The 17,747-nt window shown below is 37.6% G+C and overlaps 1 protein-coding gene across 8 annotated transcripts in view; it reads right to left on the bottom strand.

Annotated features, from left to right (window-relative positions):
- The window catches only part of RPRD2 (regulation of nuclear pre-mRNA domain containing 2), a 91,230-nt gene that overhangs the window by 21,239 nt on the left and 52,244 nt on the right, over nucleotides 1-17,747 (bottom strand). For 4 of the 8 annotated variants that reach the window (XM_068540698.1, XM_068540700.1, XM_068540702.1 and 1 more), the window contains exons 4-7: nucleotides 17,419-17,496; nucleotides 16,083-16,135; nucleotides 15,362-15,488; nucleotides 13,713-13,888 (exon numbers count right to left, since the gene is read on the bottom strand). In XM_068540698.1, the coding sequence (XP_068396799.1) occupies nucleotides 13,713-13,888; nucleotides 15,362-15,488; nucleotides 16,083-16,135; nucleotides 17,419-17,496 (434 nt within the window). The remainder of the gene's footprint in view (nucleotides 1-13,712; nucleotides 13,889-15,361; nucleotides 15,489-16,082; nucleotides 16,136-17,418; nucleotides 17,497-17,747) is intronic. The other 4 variants (XM_068540699.1, XM_068540701.1, XM_068540704.1 and 1 more) reach the window with 1 other exon arrangement.

Below are 17,747 nucleotides of genomic sequence, written 5' to 3'. Positions count from 1 at the left end.
ACAAGGGTTAGCGTTCAAATCACACAACGAAGGAGGGGCCCTAGTGATGTCGCAGGCTCTCAGTGGGAAAAATCTGTGACTCAGAATCTGGATGAACCCGAAGAAATCAAAAGTTTGCCCAAACTGCAATTCAGCCTGAAGTCAGTTCAGTTTCAGATTTGATTAATATGATTAGCTCTTGGACTTCCCTGGTGGCACAGTGGTTAAGAATCCGCCTGCCAATGCAAGGGACACGGGTTCGATTCCTGGTCCGGGAAGATCCCACATGCCAGGGAGCAATGAAGTCCATGTGCCACAACTACTGAGCCTGTGCTCTAGAGTCCGCGTGCCACAACTACTGAGCCTGCGTGCCACAACTACTGAAGCCTGTGCGCCTAGAGCCTGTGCTCCGCAACAAGAGAAGCCACTGCAATGAGAAGCCCGTGCACCGCAGTGAAGAGTAGCCCCCGCCTACTGCAACTAGAGAAAGTTGTGCACAGCAATGAAGACCCAATGCAGCCAAAATAAATACATGAAAAATAAATAAATTAAAAAATATATATGATAAGCTCTCACAATATCTGCCTAGCAAAGGAAAGGGTGAATCCTTTCTGGAGGAAGAGAAATCACTGAGACTCTAGAAATATTTTCATATACAATGTTCAGTATTCAATAAAAAATTAGCAAGCATGCCAAGAGATAAAAGAAAAGACAGACACTATGAACAGACTCAAAACAAGTATAGCCAATATTGGAGTTACCTAGCAAAACCCAAATAGCTATGATTTATATGTTCAAGAAAATACAGAAAATCCCATCTTGAACAATTCAGTCCAAAATTCATTAGCAAGAGTTGAAGGGAAGCCTTGGTCGCCTAGATTAGGTAACGGAGCCAAAATGGGGTGAGGAAAATGACTGCATGGGAGGAAGGCATTGCATGGGATGTTGAAGCCTAAGCGAGATAAAAAGAAAGCCAACAGAGATGGCTGGGAGGGATGGAAGTGCTGGAAAACTGGCTATACACGTGGGCAATGATCAAATAAGTGATTATGTTGAAGATAAGGGGATCGGAGATAATAGTGTGAAGTCACTGTTTTTGACATATATAGACAGATACAGAAATATATATAGATGTAAATGTGTGTATATAGGTTAAATACACACACACACACACACACACACACAAATTTCCTACCTCTGTACACTGACATGGTCTGGAAGCAGTGATATCCCAATAGTAATAAGTACACCTAGTACTCAGATCTTGGTTTCGAAATGTGGTTTTTCACTAAAAGGAACCAAGGCTCCTTGGAGAAATGACTGATTCCCGGGCTGGACAGAAAAGTGCAAGATGAACCTGGAATACCTTGCTCCAAAAGTAAGGAAACGCTCAAAAAATGATGGGGATATGTCAAAAGAACACAGAAAGCGGCTTGAGAGGAGCTCCCACTGGGACAATCTGAGCATCAAAATAATTATTTTGCAATGAAATCAGTAGTTAGTAATGAATTAGAACACTGACTAAATACGACTGAGTCCATACTGATATAAATAAATGAATAAACTGAAACTTTGAGGAGGAACAAAATATTTGCATAGTTTCAAAACGCCTCCCCACAAGACACTTACTAATTAGTGTATAGCTTCCTAGTGTTGTGGTACTTTATTACTGAGTAGCTTAAAACAACAGAAATTTATTGTCTCATAATTCTGGAGGCTAAAAGTCCAAAATCAAGGTGTGAGCAGGGCTATGATCCCTCTGTGACTGAGCAGGATCCTTCCCTGCCTTTTCCTAGCTTCTGGGGGTGGCCATCAACCCTTGGAATTCCTTGGTTTGCAGATGCATCACTGCAGTATCTGTCTTGGTTGTCACATGATATTATTCCTGTGTGCATCTGTATCCAAATTTCCATCTTCTTATAAGGACACCAGTTATACTGGATTAAGGCTCATCCTAATGACCTCATCTTAACTTGAGTACATCTGTAAAGACCCTATTTCCAAGTAAGGTCATTTTCACATGTACCAGAGAGTTAGGGCTTCAACATTATCTTCTGGGGTACACAATTCAACCCACAGCAACTACCAAGTGAAAACTTTTCAGTGGACAAGCTGGGAAGATGCCACACTAATAAGATACCAAAGGGAATGTTACAGGTAGTAAAACAAATCAAACTTGTGTGCTAACTGAAGGATGAAATGAGAAGAACACAATTACTTCTGTGATATTCCTACTAAAGATATATAACCTCAATCTGATCACAAAGAAACATCATATAAATCCAAATTGGGGGACACTGGACAAACTATTTTGACTTGTAATCTCCAAACATATTTAGGTCATGAAAATTAAAGAAAAGACTGAGGAACTGTTCCAGATCAATGGAAAACAGAAATGCAATAAATGCAACTTGTGATTCTGGACAGGAAATTTTGTTATAAAAACTGGTCAATTTGAATAGGGGCTGAGGATTAGATAATAATGCATGAACTGTATCAATTAATTTCATGATTAAACAGCTATACCTTATGGTTATGAAGGAGAAAATAATTGTCTTGGAGGAAAATACTCATGAAAATATTTGTGGGTAACGGGGTGTTAGCAACTTCTTTTCTTTTTTTGGGGGTGTGTGTTTATTTTTATTTTATTTATTTATGTATGTATTTACTTATCTTCATTCTTTTTTTATTTTTATTGGAGTATAGCTGCTTTACAATGTTGTGTTCGTTTTTGCTGTACAGCAAAGTAAATCAGTTATACTTATTTTCAAATGACTCCAAAAAAAAAGGTCTTCATAATATACTTAAGGTATTTCTTTAACTTTGAGAGTGTTACAAAATAAAAAAAAGAAGACTGAAAAAAATGAGAGAGGAAAAAATGAAAATAGATTGACAGAATTTTACCAGAAAAATCGAATTATTTCTGAAGAAAAATCAAATGGCAATTCTAGAACTGAAAAATAAGCCAACTAAATTAACTGATGGGTTAAACAATAGACAAGATTCAGCAGAAGAGAAAATTAATGAATCAGAAGACTGGTTAATAGAAAATATCTAGAAGGGAAGCACCGAGGGGAAAAGGATAGAAAATACAGAAACTAACATAAAAAGACATTTGGAACACTGATGAGATCTAGTATACAAATTAGTAGAGTTCCAGAAGGAGAGGAGATATAATGGAATAGAAACAATACTTGACAAGAAAACATCCCAAAATTTATAAGAAACATTAAGCCACTCATTATGGGTTGAATTGTGCCCCTCAAATCATACACTGACAGTCCTAACTGTATACCTCAGAATGTTACCTTATTTGGAGACAGTTTCTACAGAGGTAATCAAGTTAAAACAAGGTCATTAGGATGGGCCCTAATCCAATATGACTGGTATCCTTAACAAAAAAGCGAAAATTTGGAAACAGAGGGAAGGCAATGTGAAGAGACATAGGGAAGAAACAGCCATCTACAAGTTAAACAGGAGAAGCCAGGAACAGAATCTTCCCTCACAGCCCTCAGAAAGAATCAACCCTGCTAATAACACTTTGATTTTGGACTTACAGCCTTACAGTATGAGACAATAAATTAACGTAGTTTGAGCTACCCACTCTCAGGTACTTTGTTATAGCAGCCCTAGTAAATTAATACACCACTGACTCAAAAAGTTCTGCAAACCCTAAACCAGATGAATATGAAGAAGACTACACGTAGGCAGATCACTGTATAACTACTGAAAACCAAAGATAAAGAGAAAATATTAAGAGCAAACCAAATGCAGTACAATAAAAAGGCTAATAAACACTAAATAAATACTGGCTACATAAAACAACTGTAGAATATGTATGTGTATAATTAAAATATATAACAATAAAAACATATAAATCTGAATGGTGGAAATAGTTCCTTTGATGCTATCTCCAAGGAAGCTATGAAGTTAAAGACCTAAGCAATGATTTCAGCAGCTGCCCAGTGCCAGGCAAAGAGTTTAGAGTTTATGCACTGTCAATTTAGAGAGGCTTAGTAAACACCTTCACTTCCTATTAATACCCCACAAAGGCCATGGATTAGGAGTAAGGACCATGTCCCAGGACTAAGGGTTATGTTCAAACAAACCTAAAACCAAGCCTTCACATCACAGTGATCCACTGATAATTTAACTGATTGCCAGAAAAAAACCTCAACACTTTTTAAAGGTAAAATGATACAATTCACAGTTTCCACAAGTATCACCCAAAAGGTCTCCTATGAAATAAATTCTTAGACAAGCAGATAGGATATATAGGTATGATTAAAGTACACACACACACAAATTATAGAAAAAACAGTCAATAGGAGTATACCTAGAAATGACCCAGATACTGGAATTAACATATAAGGTCTTTAAGACAGTGATTACAAATATTACGTTAAAGAATTTTTAGGAAAAGATGAAGAACGGATGAGTAGATGGGAAATTTCAACAAAGAAAAGGAGCTCTAAGAAAGAACGAAATGAAAATTCTAGAACTGAAAAATACAGCATACTGGGCTCAGCAGAACAAAGAATATTTGAAGACAAGTAAATATAAAGTAGCCAAAAATCAGTCCAGAGAGAAAAAAGAATGAACAGAACAGACAGAAATCTAAGAACACATGGGACGTATAACTGGAGTCCCAGAAGGAAAAGAGAAAGAATGAAAAAGAAGGAATATTTTAAAAGATAATTGTCGAATAGGTTCTAAAATTGATGAACAATATCAAACCACAGATCCAAAAAGGTCAGTGAACCCCTTTTATCCCTTTGTAGCAGGATAAGTATAAAGAAGAAATCTAGGCACAGCTGACTTCTCAAGGGACGACAGGTAGAGAAACATTTTTAGGTAATGAAAGAAAAAAACTGCCAACTTAGAATTCTTTATCCAGTGAAAACATTTCTCAAAAATGAAGGTAAAATAAAGACATTTTAAGGTAAACAAAATCTGAGAAATTCATCACCAACAGTCCTGCACTATAAGAAATGTTAAAGACTTTAGGCTGAAGGAAAATGATCCCAGAGGGAAACATGGATCTGCAAAGAGGAATGAAAAACACCAGAAATAGTAAATATAAAAGACTATTTGCCCCTTAATTTCTTTAAAAGTCTACTCACTGTTTAAGAAAAATAATAAAAATTATACTACATAAAATATACATAAGTAAAATAGTTAACAATAGCATAAAGACCTGGGGGAAGGGAATCCTACTACTGTTAAGGTTCCTAATTATATATGAAGTAACAGAATATTAATTTAAGGTTTTATTATAACAATATTAAGATAGTAATATTAAATTAAGATAATTTAATTTAAGGCAATAAGTTAAGAGTGTCAGATTTGATTAAAAAACAATAACCATAAAACAAAACCAAGATCCAACTATATGCTGTTTGTAAAAGACACATTTAAGTATACAAACTTGTGAGATGTGGGACTTCCCTGGTGGTCCAGTAGCTAAGACTCTGAGCTCCCAATGCAGGGGGCCCCGGTTCGATCCCTGATCAGGGAACTAGATCCCACATGCCTCAACTAAGAGTTTGCATGCCACAGCTAAAGATCGTGCATGCCGCAACTAAAAGATCCCGCATACCACAACGAAGATCCTGCATGCCACAACTAAGACCTGGCAAGGCCAAAACCAAACAAATAAAAAACTTGTCAGATGCAGCTTAGAGGGAAGTTTATTGTATTAAATATACATATTTTTAAAAAGCTGAAAATCAATTATCTTAAGTATTTATCTTAAAAAATCAGAAAAAGTATAGGAAATGAAATAATACAGAAGAAAGAATATCTCCCAGTATATTGCATATAACAAGAGTAAGTTTTATTTTGTGAAACTTTTGCTGTATATGTGCACGTGTGTGTGGTTCTTAGTTTCCATGTAAAATCTTTCTTTCATACGGACTGTGGTCAAAATCTTTTTGAGAATATTGCTTTAAGGTTTAACTGTTTCCACAAGTCAACCTAGATTATTTCAATAACCTACTAACTTGTCTCCCTATCTCTAATAGTCTCCTATTCTCCATTCTGCTATCTTGATTCCAAAATGCAGACTTGATCACATCATCAGCAAAATTAAAATCCTACAACTGCCTTCCATTGCTTTCAGGGTAAAATTCAAAGACCTTAGAATAAATATAGGCCTTTCAGGACCATGTTCCCGACTTCCTCTCCAGGTTTATTTATCACTTCCTCATAAATGCCTACCTATAAGAAACTACTTTCAGGTCCACCAATTTTGCCATGCTCTCTTTCATTCCCATGCTTTGAAAATGCTCTTCAGAGAATATGGTCTTTCATTTAGCCAATTACTGCAACTTCAGAGTTTAGCTCCTTTGGGAAAAATTTTCTCCATATCCTCCAATCCCACTCCCAAATTAGCTAAAGCACCTTTTCAATCTGCTCTCCTAGCACCCTATAGTTACCTTCATTATAGCGTTTATTACACAGAATTGCAATTATGTGTGCTCAATGAATGCTTGCTGAACAAACTTCTCCCAGCCATTTGCTAAGGATCCTCCAAAACAGACTAAATGATTTTATATAATTTCATAAATAAGTAACGATGGTTCACGTCTCAAAAATTATAAAATGGTCTTTTGAGTAAAAATGGTAAACTAATCACTCCTGTTCAGTGTCTCTCCTTCCTGGGACTCCTATAAAATGAATAGTAGAAGTTGAGACACAGATGTAGAGAACAAACATATGGACACCAAGGGGGGAAAACTGCGGTGGGGTGGGGATGGTGGTGTGCTGAATTGGGCGATTGGGATTGACAAGTATACAGTGATGTGTATAAAATTGATGACTGATAAAAAAAAGAAAAAAAAAGAAAGAAAAATGAATAGTAAAGGAACACAAAGGTATAAACCAGTAACAAGGAAAAGGTTTTGTAAGAGTAAGAAGTAATGAGGCAGGGTAGAGAAAAATGAGGTTAGGAGTATGCAGAAAGGGAGTTATACCTGGGAAACGAGCTGATCTGTCTTGCAGAATCCCTGAGAAGTTTTGATCCAGGAAATGATGAGTATAAAAAAGTAGAGTGAATAGTGGGGTTGAAATCAGAAATTAAAAGTGTGAATACCTTGGGGACTTCCCTGGTGGTGCAGTGGTTAAGAATCCGCCTGCCAATGCAGGGGACATGGGTTCGAGCGCTGGTCCAGGAAGATCCCACATGCCGCGGAGCAACTAAGCCTGCGCACCACAACTACTGAGCCTGTGCCCTAGAGCCTGCGAGCCACAACTACTGAGCCCACATGTCACAACTACTAAAGCCCGTGTGCCTAGAGCCCATGCTCCGCAACAAGAGAAGCCACCGCAATGAGAAGCCCACGCACCGCGATGAAGAGTAGCGCCCACCAGACACTATCAAACTCTTAGAAGAAAACATAGGCAGAACACTCTATGACATACATCACAGCAAGATTCTTTTTGACCCAGCTCCCAGAGAAATGGAAATAAGAACACAAATAAACAAATGGGACCTAATGAAACTTAAAAGCTTTTGCACAGCAAAGGAAACCATAAACAAGACCAAAAGACAACCATCAGAATGGGAGAAAATATTTGCAAATGAAGCAACTGACAAAGGATTAATCTCCAAGATTTACAAGCAGCTCATGCAGCTCAATAACAAAAAAACCAACAACCCAATCCAAAAATGGGCAGAAGACCTAAACAGACATTTCTCCAAAGAAGATATACAGATGGCCTACAGACACATGAAAGAATGCTCAACATCATTAATCATTAGAGAAATGCAAATCAAAACTACAATGAGATATCATCTCACACCGGTCAGAATGGCCATCATCAAAAAATCTAGAAACAATAAATGCTGGAGAGGGTGTGGAGGAAAGGGAACACTCTTGCACTGTTGGTGGGAATGTAAATTGATACAGCCACTATGGAGAACAGTATGGAGGTTCCTGAAAAAACTACAAATAGAACTACCATACGACCCAGCAATCCCACTACTGGGCATATACCCTGAGAAAACCATAGGTCAAAAAGAGTCATGTACCAAAATGTTCATTGCAGCTCTATTTACAATAGCCAGGACATGGAAGCAACCTAAATGTCCATCGACAGATGAATGGATAAAGAAGATGTGGCACATATATACAATGGAATATTACTCAGCCATAAAAAGAAATGAAATGGAGGTATTTGTAATGAGGTGGATGGAGTTAGAGTCTGTCATACAGAGTGAAGTAAGTCAGAAAGAGAAAAACAAATACAGTATGCTAACACATATATACGGAATCTAAGGAAAAAAAAAAAAGGCCATGAAGAACCTAGTGGCAAGACGGGAATAAAGACACAGACCTACTAGAGAATGGACTTGAGGATATGGGGAGGGGGTGGGGTGAGATGTGACAGGGTAAGAGAGTGTCATGGACATATATACACTACCAAATGTAAAATAGCTAGCTAGTGGGAAGCAGCAGCATAGCACAGGGAGATCAGCTCGGTGCTTTGTGACCACCTAGAGTGGTGGGATGGGGAGGGTAGGAGGGAGGGAGATGCAAGAGGGAAGAGAAATGGGAACATATTGTATACGTATAACTGATTCACTTTGTTATAAAGCAGAAGCTAACACACTATTGTAAGGCAATTATACTTCAATAAAGATGTTTAAAAAAAAAAAAAAAAAAAAAAGAGTAGCGCCCACGCAGCAACAAAGATTCAACACGGCCCAAAAAAAAAAAAAAAGTTGTGAATACCAAACACTCAATACCACCTCCTCTGTAATCTTTTTTTTTTAAACATCTTTATTGAAGTATAATTGCTTTACAATGGTGTGTTAGTTTCTGCTTTATAACAAAGTGAATCAGTTATACATATACATATGTTCCCATATCTCTTCCCTCTTGCATCTCCCTCCCTCCCACCCTCCCCATCCCACCCCTCTAGGTGGTCACAAAGCACCGAGCTGATCTCCCTGTGCTATGTGGCTGCTTCCCACTAACTATCTATTTTACATTTGGTAGTGTATATATGTCCGTGACACTCTCTTACCCTGTCACATCTCACCCCTCCCCCTCCCCATATCCTCAAGTCCATTCTCTAGTAGGTCTGTGTCTTTATTCCCGTCTTGCCACTAGGTCCTTCATGGCTTTTTTTTTTTTTCTTCCTTAGATTCCATATATATGTGTTAGCATACTGTATTTGTTTTTCTCTTTCTGACTTACTTCACTCTGTATGACAGACTCTAACTCCATCCACCTCATTACAAATACCTCCATTTCATTTCTTTTTATGGCTGAGTAATATTCCATTGTATATATGTGCCACATCTTCTTTATCCATTCATCTGTCGATGGACATTTAGGTTGCTTCCATGTCCTGGCTATTGTAAATAGAGCTGCAATGAACATTTTGGTACATGACTCTTTTTGAACTATGGTTTTCTCAGGGTATATGCCCAGTAGTGGGATTGCTGGGTCGTATGGTAGTTCTATTTGTAGTTTTTTCAGGAACCTCCATACTGTTCTCCATAGTGGCTGTATCAATTTACATTCCCACCAACAGTGCAAGAGTGTTCCCTTTCCTCCACACCCTCTCCAGCATTTATTGTTTCTAGATTTTTTGATGATGGCCATTCTGACCGGTGTGAGATGTTATCTCATTGTAGTTTTGATTTGCATTTCTCTAATGATTAATGATGTTGAGCACTCTTTCATGTGTCTGTTGGCAATCTGTATATCTTCTTTGGAGAAATGTCTATTTAGGTCTTCCGCCCATTTTTGGATTGGGTTGTTCGTTTTTTTGTTATTGAGATGCATGAGCTGCTTGTAAATCTTGGAGATTAATCCTTTGTCAGTTGCTTCATTTGCAAATATTTTCTCCCATTCTGATGGTTGTCTTTTGGTCTTGTTTATGGTTTCCTTTGCTGTGCAAAAGCTTTTAAGTTTCATTAGGTCCCATTTGTTTATTTGTGTTCTTATTTCCATTTCTCTAGGAGCTGGGTCAAAAAGAATCTTGCTGTGATTTATGTCATAGAGTGTTCTGCCTATGTTTTCCTCTAAGAGTTTGATAGTGTCTGGCCTTACACTTAGGTCTTTAATCCATTTTGAGTTTATTTTTGTGCATGGTGTCAGGGAGTGTTCTAATTTCATACTTTTACATGTATCTGTCCAATTTTCCCAGCACCACTTATTGAAGAGGCTGTCTTTTCTCCACTGTATATGCTTGCCTCCTTTATCAAAGATAAGGTGACCATATGTGCGTGGGTTTATCTCTGGGCTTTCTATCCTGTTCCATTGATCTATATTTCTGTTTTTGTGCCAGTACCAAACTGTCTTGATTACTGTAGCTTTGTAATATAGTCTGAAGTCAGGGAGCCTGATTCCCCCAGCTCCATTTTTCGTTCTCAAGATTGCTTTGGCTATTCGGGGTCTTTTGTGTTTCCATACAAATTGTGAAATTTTTTGTTCTAGTTCTGTGAAAAATGCCAGTGGTAGTCTGATAGGGATTGCATTGAATCTGTAGATCCTCTGTAATCTTGATACTCGGCAGCCAAGGCACTATGCCCCAGGCAAAAAAAATATGACTTCTTCTCTAAAGAGTTACAATATTCTGGCAAAAAGACTCCAGCCTTCTGACATTTAGGGCTCCTCCCACCCTGACTAACAGCCAGCTCCTTACCTAAGCAGATTTTACTATTATTCATTCTTGGGTTAAACTCAGAGTAGATAATTCCTATCTATGTACAGAGAGCCCTCCCAATCAATTTTTTCATACCTCATTCTTAAATATGAATAGGACAGAGATATTACCTGATTTTTGAGGAAAGCCAGAACCATATAAAAGAAAACCAAATAACTAGAGGGAAGGAAAAAAGACTCTAGACCTTCCAGAAAGCAGAACAAAAAGATCAAGGCTGATAAAACATAAGAAAACACAGGACACATAGAGGATCAATCTAGGAGGTCTAACAAATGATTAATTGATGTCCAAGAAAGGGAAAACGGAGATAAAGAAATTATCTCAGATTAAAGAATATCAGCCTTCAGACTGAAAAAGCCCTCCACTAACCCGTAATGAATGCAAAACAAAACCTCACAGGTAGATACATCACTGTAAAAATTCCAGAACACCACATAAAATGTCCCTAAAAAGATCTTGCAAAGACTTCATATCAACAATACTAATGACAATGGAGTGACACCTTCTAAGCTGTGAGGGAAAATGATTTCCAACCAGCCAACCTATCAGAGCAAATGTGAAAACAGAAGAAAGACATTTTTAAATATAAGGACTCAGAAAATTCATCTCTTACAAACTCTTTTTTTTGGGAAATTGAGGATGTGCTCCAGCAAAACAGGAGAGAAAGCCAAGAAAAGAAGACATGGAAATTGGCAAACAGAGGCCTCAGCTCAGAACAGCAGTAAAGAATAGTCCTAGGATGAGATCTAGAGACCTAAAATGGAGCAGGAGAATGTAAGCTCTGGTAGGGAGGTCTCTGAGGGAAAACATGGATTCAGAATATCTGATATGATACAGAATCTAGAGAGAGACCAAAAAAAAAAAAAAAAAAAAAGACGCTAAAAGGCAAACAATGCAAGAAAAATAGAAATTCTAGGAAAAAACAAAAACTCTCTAATATAACCATAGTTACCAAAAGACCTTGCAGTGAACAATGTTCAAACAGTTATGATGTAAGCTTTATTAATTTTCAGTCTTTAGAGCAAGGAAGACATAATTATAAAATAGAATGTAAATATTATCAACCTAGACAATATAAAAGTATTGTTTAGTGATGTTGGGAAACTGAAGGGACAGAAGAAAAGTAATGGGAAAGAATAGGAATGTTAATATTTTCATTTTACAAAGTGGGGCATCTAGAGTTAGTGGTCAAAAAAATAGTAAATTTAGTACTTCAATTTACAGGGCAATCAACAGATTTAAAGAATTATATAATGATATTGGGAGAAGGGGGAAGGGAGGTGAATATAAGCTAAATCCTCATTTGTCACACCAAGAAGTTAATAGGTATTTCTTTTTTTTTTTTTGGTCACACTCATAGCATGCGGGATCTTAGTTCCCCTACCAGGGATGGAACCCATGCCCCACGCAGCGGAAGCACTGAGTCTTTTTTTTTTTTTTTTTTAAATGATATTCTTGTCTGCTTACATTCTTTTTATTTATGTATGTATGTATGGCTGTGTTGGGTCTTCGTTTCTGTGCGAGGGCTTTCTCTAGTTGTGGCAAGCGGGGGCCACTCTTCATCATGGTGCGCGGGCCTCTCACTATCGCGGCCTCTCGTTGCCGCGCACAGGCTCCAGACGCGCAGGCTCAGTAATTGTGGCTCACGGGCCGAGTTGCTCCGCGGCATGTGGGATCTTCCCAGACCAGGGCTCGAACCCGCGTCCCCTCCATTGGCAGGCAGATTCTCAACCACTGCGCCACCAGGGAAGCCCAAGCACGGAGTCTTAACCACTGGGCTGCCAGGGAAGTCCCAACAGATATTTCTTATATAGTATAAATCAAGAAAGAAAAATAGGAGTACATTATTAAGAAATATGAAGGCAAATACCAGAAAAAAATAGCTAAATGAGTTACAAGAAACTGCTTCTAGGAAGTGGGACTGGTGGGATCTAAAGTACTATATACTGGGAGGGACTTCCCTGGTGGCACAGTGGTTAAGAATCCTCCTGCCAGGGGCTACCCTGGTGGCGCAGTGGTTAAGAATCCGCCTGCCAATGCAGGGGACATGGGTTCGAGCCCTGGTCCTTGTCCTGGAAGATCCCGCCAGATCATGCCGCGGAGCAACTAAGCCCGTGCGCTGCAACTATTGAAGCCACGCACCTAGAGCCCGTGCTGCACAAGAAGCCACCGCAACGAGAGCCCACGCACCTAGAGCCCATGCTGCACGAGAAGCCACCGCAACGAGAAGCCCACCCACTGCAACGAAGAGTAGCCCCCATTCGCCTCAACTAGAGAAAGCCCATGCGCAGCAACAAAGACCCAACATGGCCAAAAATAAATAAATAATAAATAAATAAATTAATTAAATAAATAAATTTATTTTTAAAAAAAAGTATATATACTGGGAATTCCCTGGAGGTCCAGTGGTTAGGACTCCCTGCTTTCACTGCCGAGGGCGCAGGTTCAATCCCTGGTTGGGGAGCTAAGATCCCACAAGCTGGGTGGTGCAGCCAGAAAAAAAAAGTACTTAAAGTACTATATACTTTTATAACCATATATAGTGATTAAAACTAAAAAATAAATAAAAATAAAGTACAAAACAGTTTCTTTCAGGGGCCATTAGACAAATGTCTAATTATCAACCCCTCTTCCAGTTGAGGTGGGGAGAAAGAGGTTCCTTAATTGAGTTGATGAAATTCAGAAACAATGTTTCCATCTAGTATCTGGATTTAAAAAAATATATATACATACTTCTGCCCAATTTTATATCCCTTAACAGTAACTTGGCACACTCCCACTGAAACGCTAAGACATAAGGCTTTAGCAAAGCTTAATGGTCAGGGTGTTCACAAGCTTTAGCATCAGAAAGACCTAGGTCTTAATTCAGACACCTTCACTTGCTAGCTATAATATTCTACCTTGTACAAGGTTACTAACCCTCTTCAAAAGTAACTTCTTCATCTGTGAACTGGAGATAATAATGCTTATCCTAATAGAGTTAGATAACACATATAAACAGTCACAGATATATGGTAAGCAATTGATGTAAGACAGCTTTAATCATTACTTACATTGGCCACCACTTTTACTTCTTTGTACTGTGCTTCATAGAAAATTCCAGCATTTTCAAGTGCTTCTGTTAGTGAGGGCCCATTTTTCACCTGCTTATCTAGTCCATTCACAAATTCCTCCAGCTTGGCACTTGCCTCTTCAAATTCTTTGGAGAATTTCTTCCCACCTGTCTTATCTAAAATAACAAGAGGAAGTATTCTGTAAAATTCTTAGTCTCATAGTTTCACCTTAAAGAAGCTTCTCTAAATCACAAAAATCACAAAACAGATTATTTAAATGGTTTGTGTGATCCTGCTGGAGTGAGGCAAGAGTGCATGATGAAGGCACTTGCAATTAAGGTAAAGAAAAGAAAGTTCAACTAAATGAAAGTTTGTTGACTGCTTTTATTCACAAATTTGATGTCACACTGCTACTCAGGAATAATGGAATGAGGCTCAATTCTGTACACTTATACCATTAACTTTTATACTACAGATTGTAATAAGATATCTCTCTTAGATGAGAAAACAGAGGTTCAGAAAAGTAAAGATAAAGTGACTTCTTTGTGTATCAGGCTTAAAAATTATCCTTTCCTATCTGAAGATCTCTGGTAATTTGATATTAGAAGAGTACCATGAATTATTTTTCAACAATAGTGACATTGTATGACATTGTAAACTGTTTCCTACTCTCCTAAGTACTTTTTTCCCAGTGATGTTGGAATATGGCCTTAGGTGTGGATATAAATTTAGGCTTTGCATTTTATCAGCTGTGTAACTTGGGCAAGCTTCTTATCTCCTTATGAAGCCTCAGATTTCTCATGTCCAAAATGGAGGTTTTTAACATGCTTCTGAGTTGTTGTGAGGACTAAATTAGATAACATATGTTAAATTTAAAGCATGGTACAAGAACAAAATAGGTGCCAATACAAATAGCTGGTAGTCATTTACTCATTATTTCAAAAATATTTATCAAATGCCTATTATGTGCCAGGTATTGCTCTAAGCACTAGGATACAGCAAGAACAAATAAGGATAATTTCTACTTTCATGAGATTTACATTCTAATAAATTAATATGATTATTATTTATAATCTACAATGTAAGGAAAAGAGAGCACGTCACTAGATTTTATGAGGCATTACAGTGACCTTATTTATTTATTATTATTATTTTTGTGGCTGCACCATGTGGCTCGCAGGATCTTAGTTCCCTGCAGGGATCGAACCCAGGCCCAGAGCAGTGAAAGTGCCACATCCTAACCACTGGACCGCCAGGGAATTCCCTACAGTGACCTTATTGAAGAGCATAGCCAAACCAGTTAATCACTCATGTGAAATACCCCATCATAATCCAATACATCAAGAAAGGACTAGAAGTGGGGAAAAGGACAGAATTTACTTATTTAAAAAAATTTTTTAAAATTTACTTCTTCTCCAGCTTTATTGAGATATAACTGGCATATAACATTGTTTAAGGTGTACGATTTGAAGGTTAGGAATTTACTTATGAAATTGACATGTATGAAATCACCACCTGGGAAAGAGGCGCCACAACTATTCTCTGTAACGTGAGGTTGTCTTTATGGAAGGAGTCAGTCTGATCACTTGAAGATGACATATCTAGAAAGAAAATCTGACTTATTCTATTTAAAAGGATGTAGGTATTACCTTTTAAGCATTTGAGAGTTTCTGTGCTGCACACATCCACCCTCATGGTTGACAGCTGTTTTTCTTTCAATTCTATCTGATCTTCTGAGCGCTTGTACAGCAACAGCTCTTCAATGAGGGCCTGAGACTGAACACAGACCAGGGTCATATTTAATTTATGAAATCATCCACTTATTCTACCTTTCCACACTAAAGTAAAACATGAATAAAACCTAACAAAGCCATGAGAGGCAAAAACCCTTCATATTTCCTCATAATCAGGGATATCAAATATCAACATCAATTCTCATGTCAAAACCATATTTTCAGTTACATACTTTAAAAGATCCTTTTCCTTATTTATTCAAAGCTAATTTATGGATACAGAGTTAAGACTGAAACAGACAAAGGTCCACTAATATCTTCTTTAAATTTTAACTAGATAAACGGTCTTATTATGTTAACTTTAAGCAAATTTTAATTTAATACAGTTTTATAGAAAGATGAATCCCTTGTTGGGACTCAACACAAAATTCAGCTGGTAATAGATATTTCAAAAGAAGGTTACTTTGTCCTTTAGAGGTACAGATAAACCTCTTAAGTTTTAGACAGTTTGAACATGTTTAAAATATAACTGATGCATAACTGAATAAAAATAAATCTTTCAGGATGGACTATACAGAAAACTAACACAAAAGGGGTGAATAATATTTTGGCATGTTGAACATATTCTGTAACTTACTCGAAATTCAGCAACTATCTTAGACTTGAGAGCAGCTTTTGGATTCGTGGATGCTGTTGGAATTAAACAAAAGGTCATTTAAGAATATAGACACAAAATGTTGACTAATATTCAGGAAAATTTCCAGTTTTATAGTTAAGGCTGTACTCTTTGAATATATGTCGAACATGCACATTTAAATCATGGTATAATTCTTAGAATAAATAGTGGAATATGAAATTTGAACACTCCCAAGCATAGTAAATATAAAAATACACTATTTAGATAGGTCTAACCTACTTACCTCCAACATAACCTGTAAGTCTGAAGTCCTAGAATTATTGATTTGGAGATACTGAGATACATGAAGTACCTTTTTGCCTAGTCTGACTGAGTGTAAGAGGATCTTAACACCTCAAATTAAGAGTGTTCAGGAGCAGGACATCCAATTAATCCTGAGCACTGGCTGAAGAAAATTTACTTAGAAGCATCAACTCTATTCCTATGTATTTAATTTTGGATTTCTTTTTCTGCTGACTCAATTCATAGCAAAAATTGGCAGGGAAAGTTCTAAGTACAATACCACTGTGGTTGAACTTTGGCTGAAATGATGACTCTTGTTGTTCCTAAGCATGCAACTTATGACCAAAAGGATGTGAGAGGACTCCCTTAATCATGATGAATATCACATGCTTGCTGGAGCAAAACCATCCCAAGTGTCTTGTTTCACCTCCCAATTCTCACTGTCTTTTACCTTGTTCCCTCCACACCTTCAAGTCTTTCTCAATATTCCTCAGTTTGGCCCACAGCAGCCTATCACATGCAGTATTCCACTCCCTTGATCTCATGCTGGGTAAACATGATAAACACAGCAGGAGCTCCTGTTAGAGAATGAGCTTCTGGCCAGGATTTGAGGCCCATGTCTAATCTGGTAGCGTATATCCCCAAATCTGAAGGATTTCATGGCTCCCACAGAAATGCTTCTTAATGCCTAGTCTCCTCTTCAGCTCTGTTGTTTAATGCCAGCTGCCTCTAACTTCATATATCTTTGAACCTGAAAGTTAGCCTGGGCACTATCACGTATTTTTTTCTTCTTTCAATCCCCCAACTACTCTTGAATCTTCACTCATTTAAACCCTTTTTCTGCATTTCCTTTGTTTAAAAGTAGTTTTATTTTTATTTTTTTAAAGAAGTAACTCCATGATGGCTTGTTTAGTGTAAGTCACTGGGAGCCTCCCAGGCCTGGAAAACACAGGGTTGCCCATGGTTTATGCCAGGTACGATGTCAAATGGTCTACATTTTCTTCTGCTCCAAAAAGAGGAGGTAATTTATATTAGTTGAGATTTTGTTCCTTACTTTGTGATTTCTTCCACTGCTTATTCGGTTGTTTGTTCAGATTTTCTTTCAGCTGCTTCTGAGTTTTGAAAGTGGTACCTGGAAAACATTTCAGTTTTTGCAATCTGGCGTTATGGGAAGCTGTTCTGTCTGTCCACTTCAGTGTCAAAGTTGTAGCACGAAAAAAGGCAATCCGAGACTGTGTGTTGTTTCTTTCTCTCCTTTTCTTTCATTTTTATAAAAAGATAAAAACACCCACCAGATCTAAGAAGCTGTCAAATAAACATGATTTCTACATCAATGAAATAACAAATTTTGAGAATAGGGTAGAAGCTTAAAAACACCAGGTA

Source organism: Eschrichtius robustus, chromosome 3, assembly GCF_028021215.1.
Source record: "Eschrichtius robustus isolate mEscRob2 chromosome 3, mEscRob2.pri, whole genome shotgun sequence".
In the NCBI taxonomy this organism is placed as follows: Eukaryota; Metazoa; Chordata; class Mammalia; order Artiodactyla; family Eschrichtiidae; genus Eschrichtius; species Eschrichtius robustus.
This window is presented reverse-complemented; position numbering and strand designations above follow the sequence as displayed.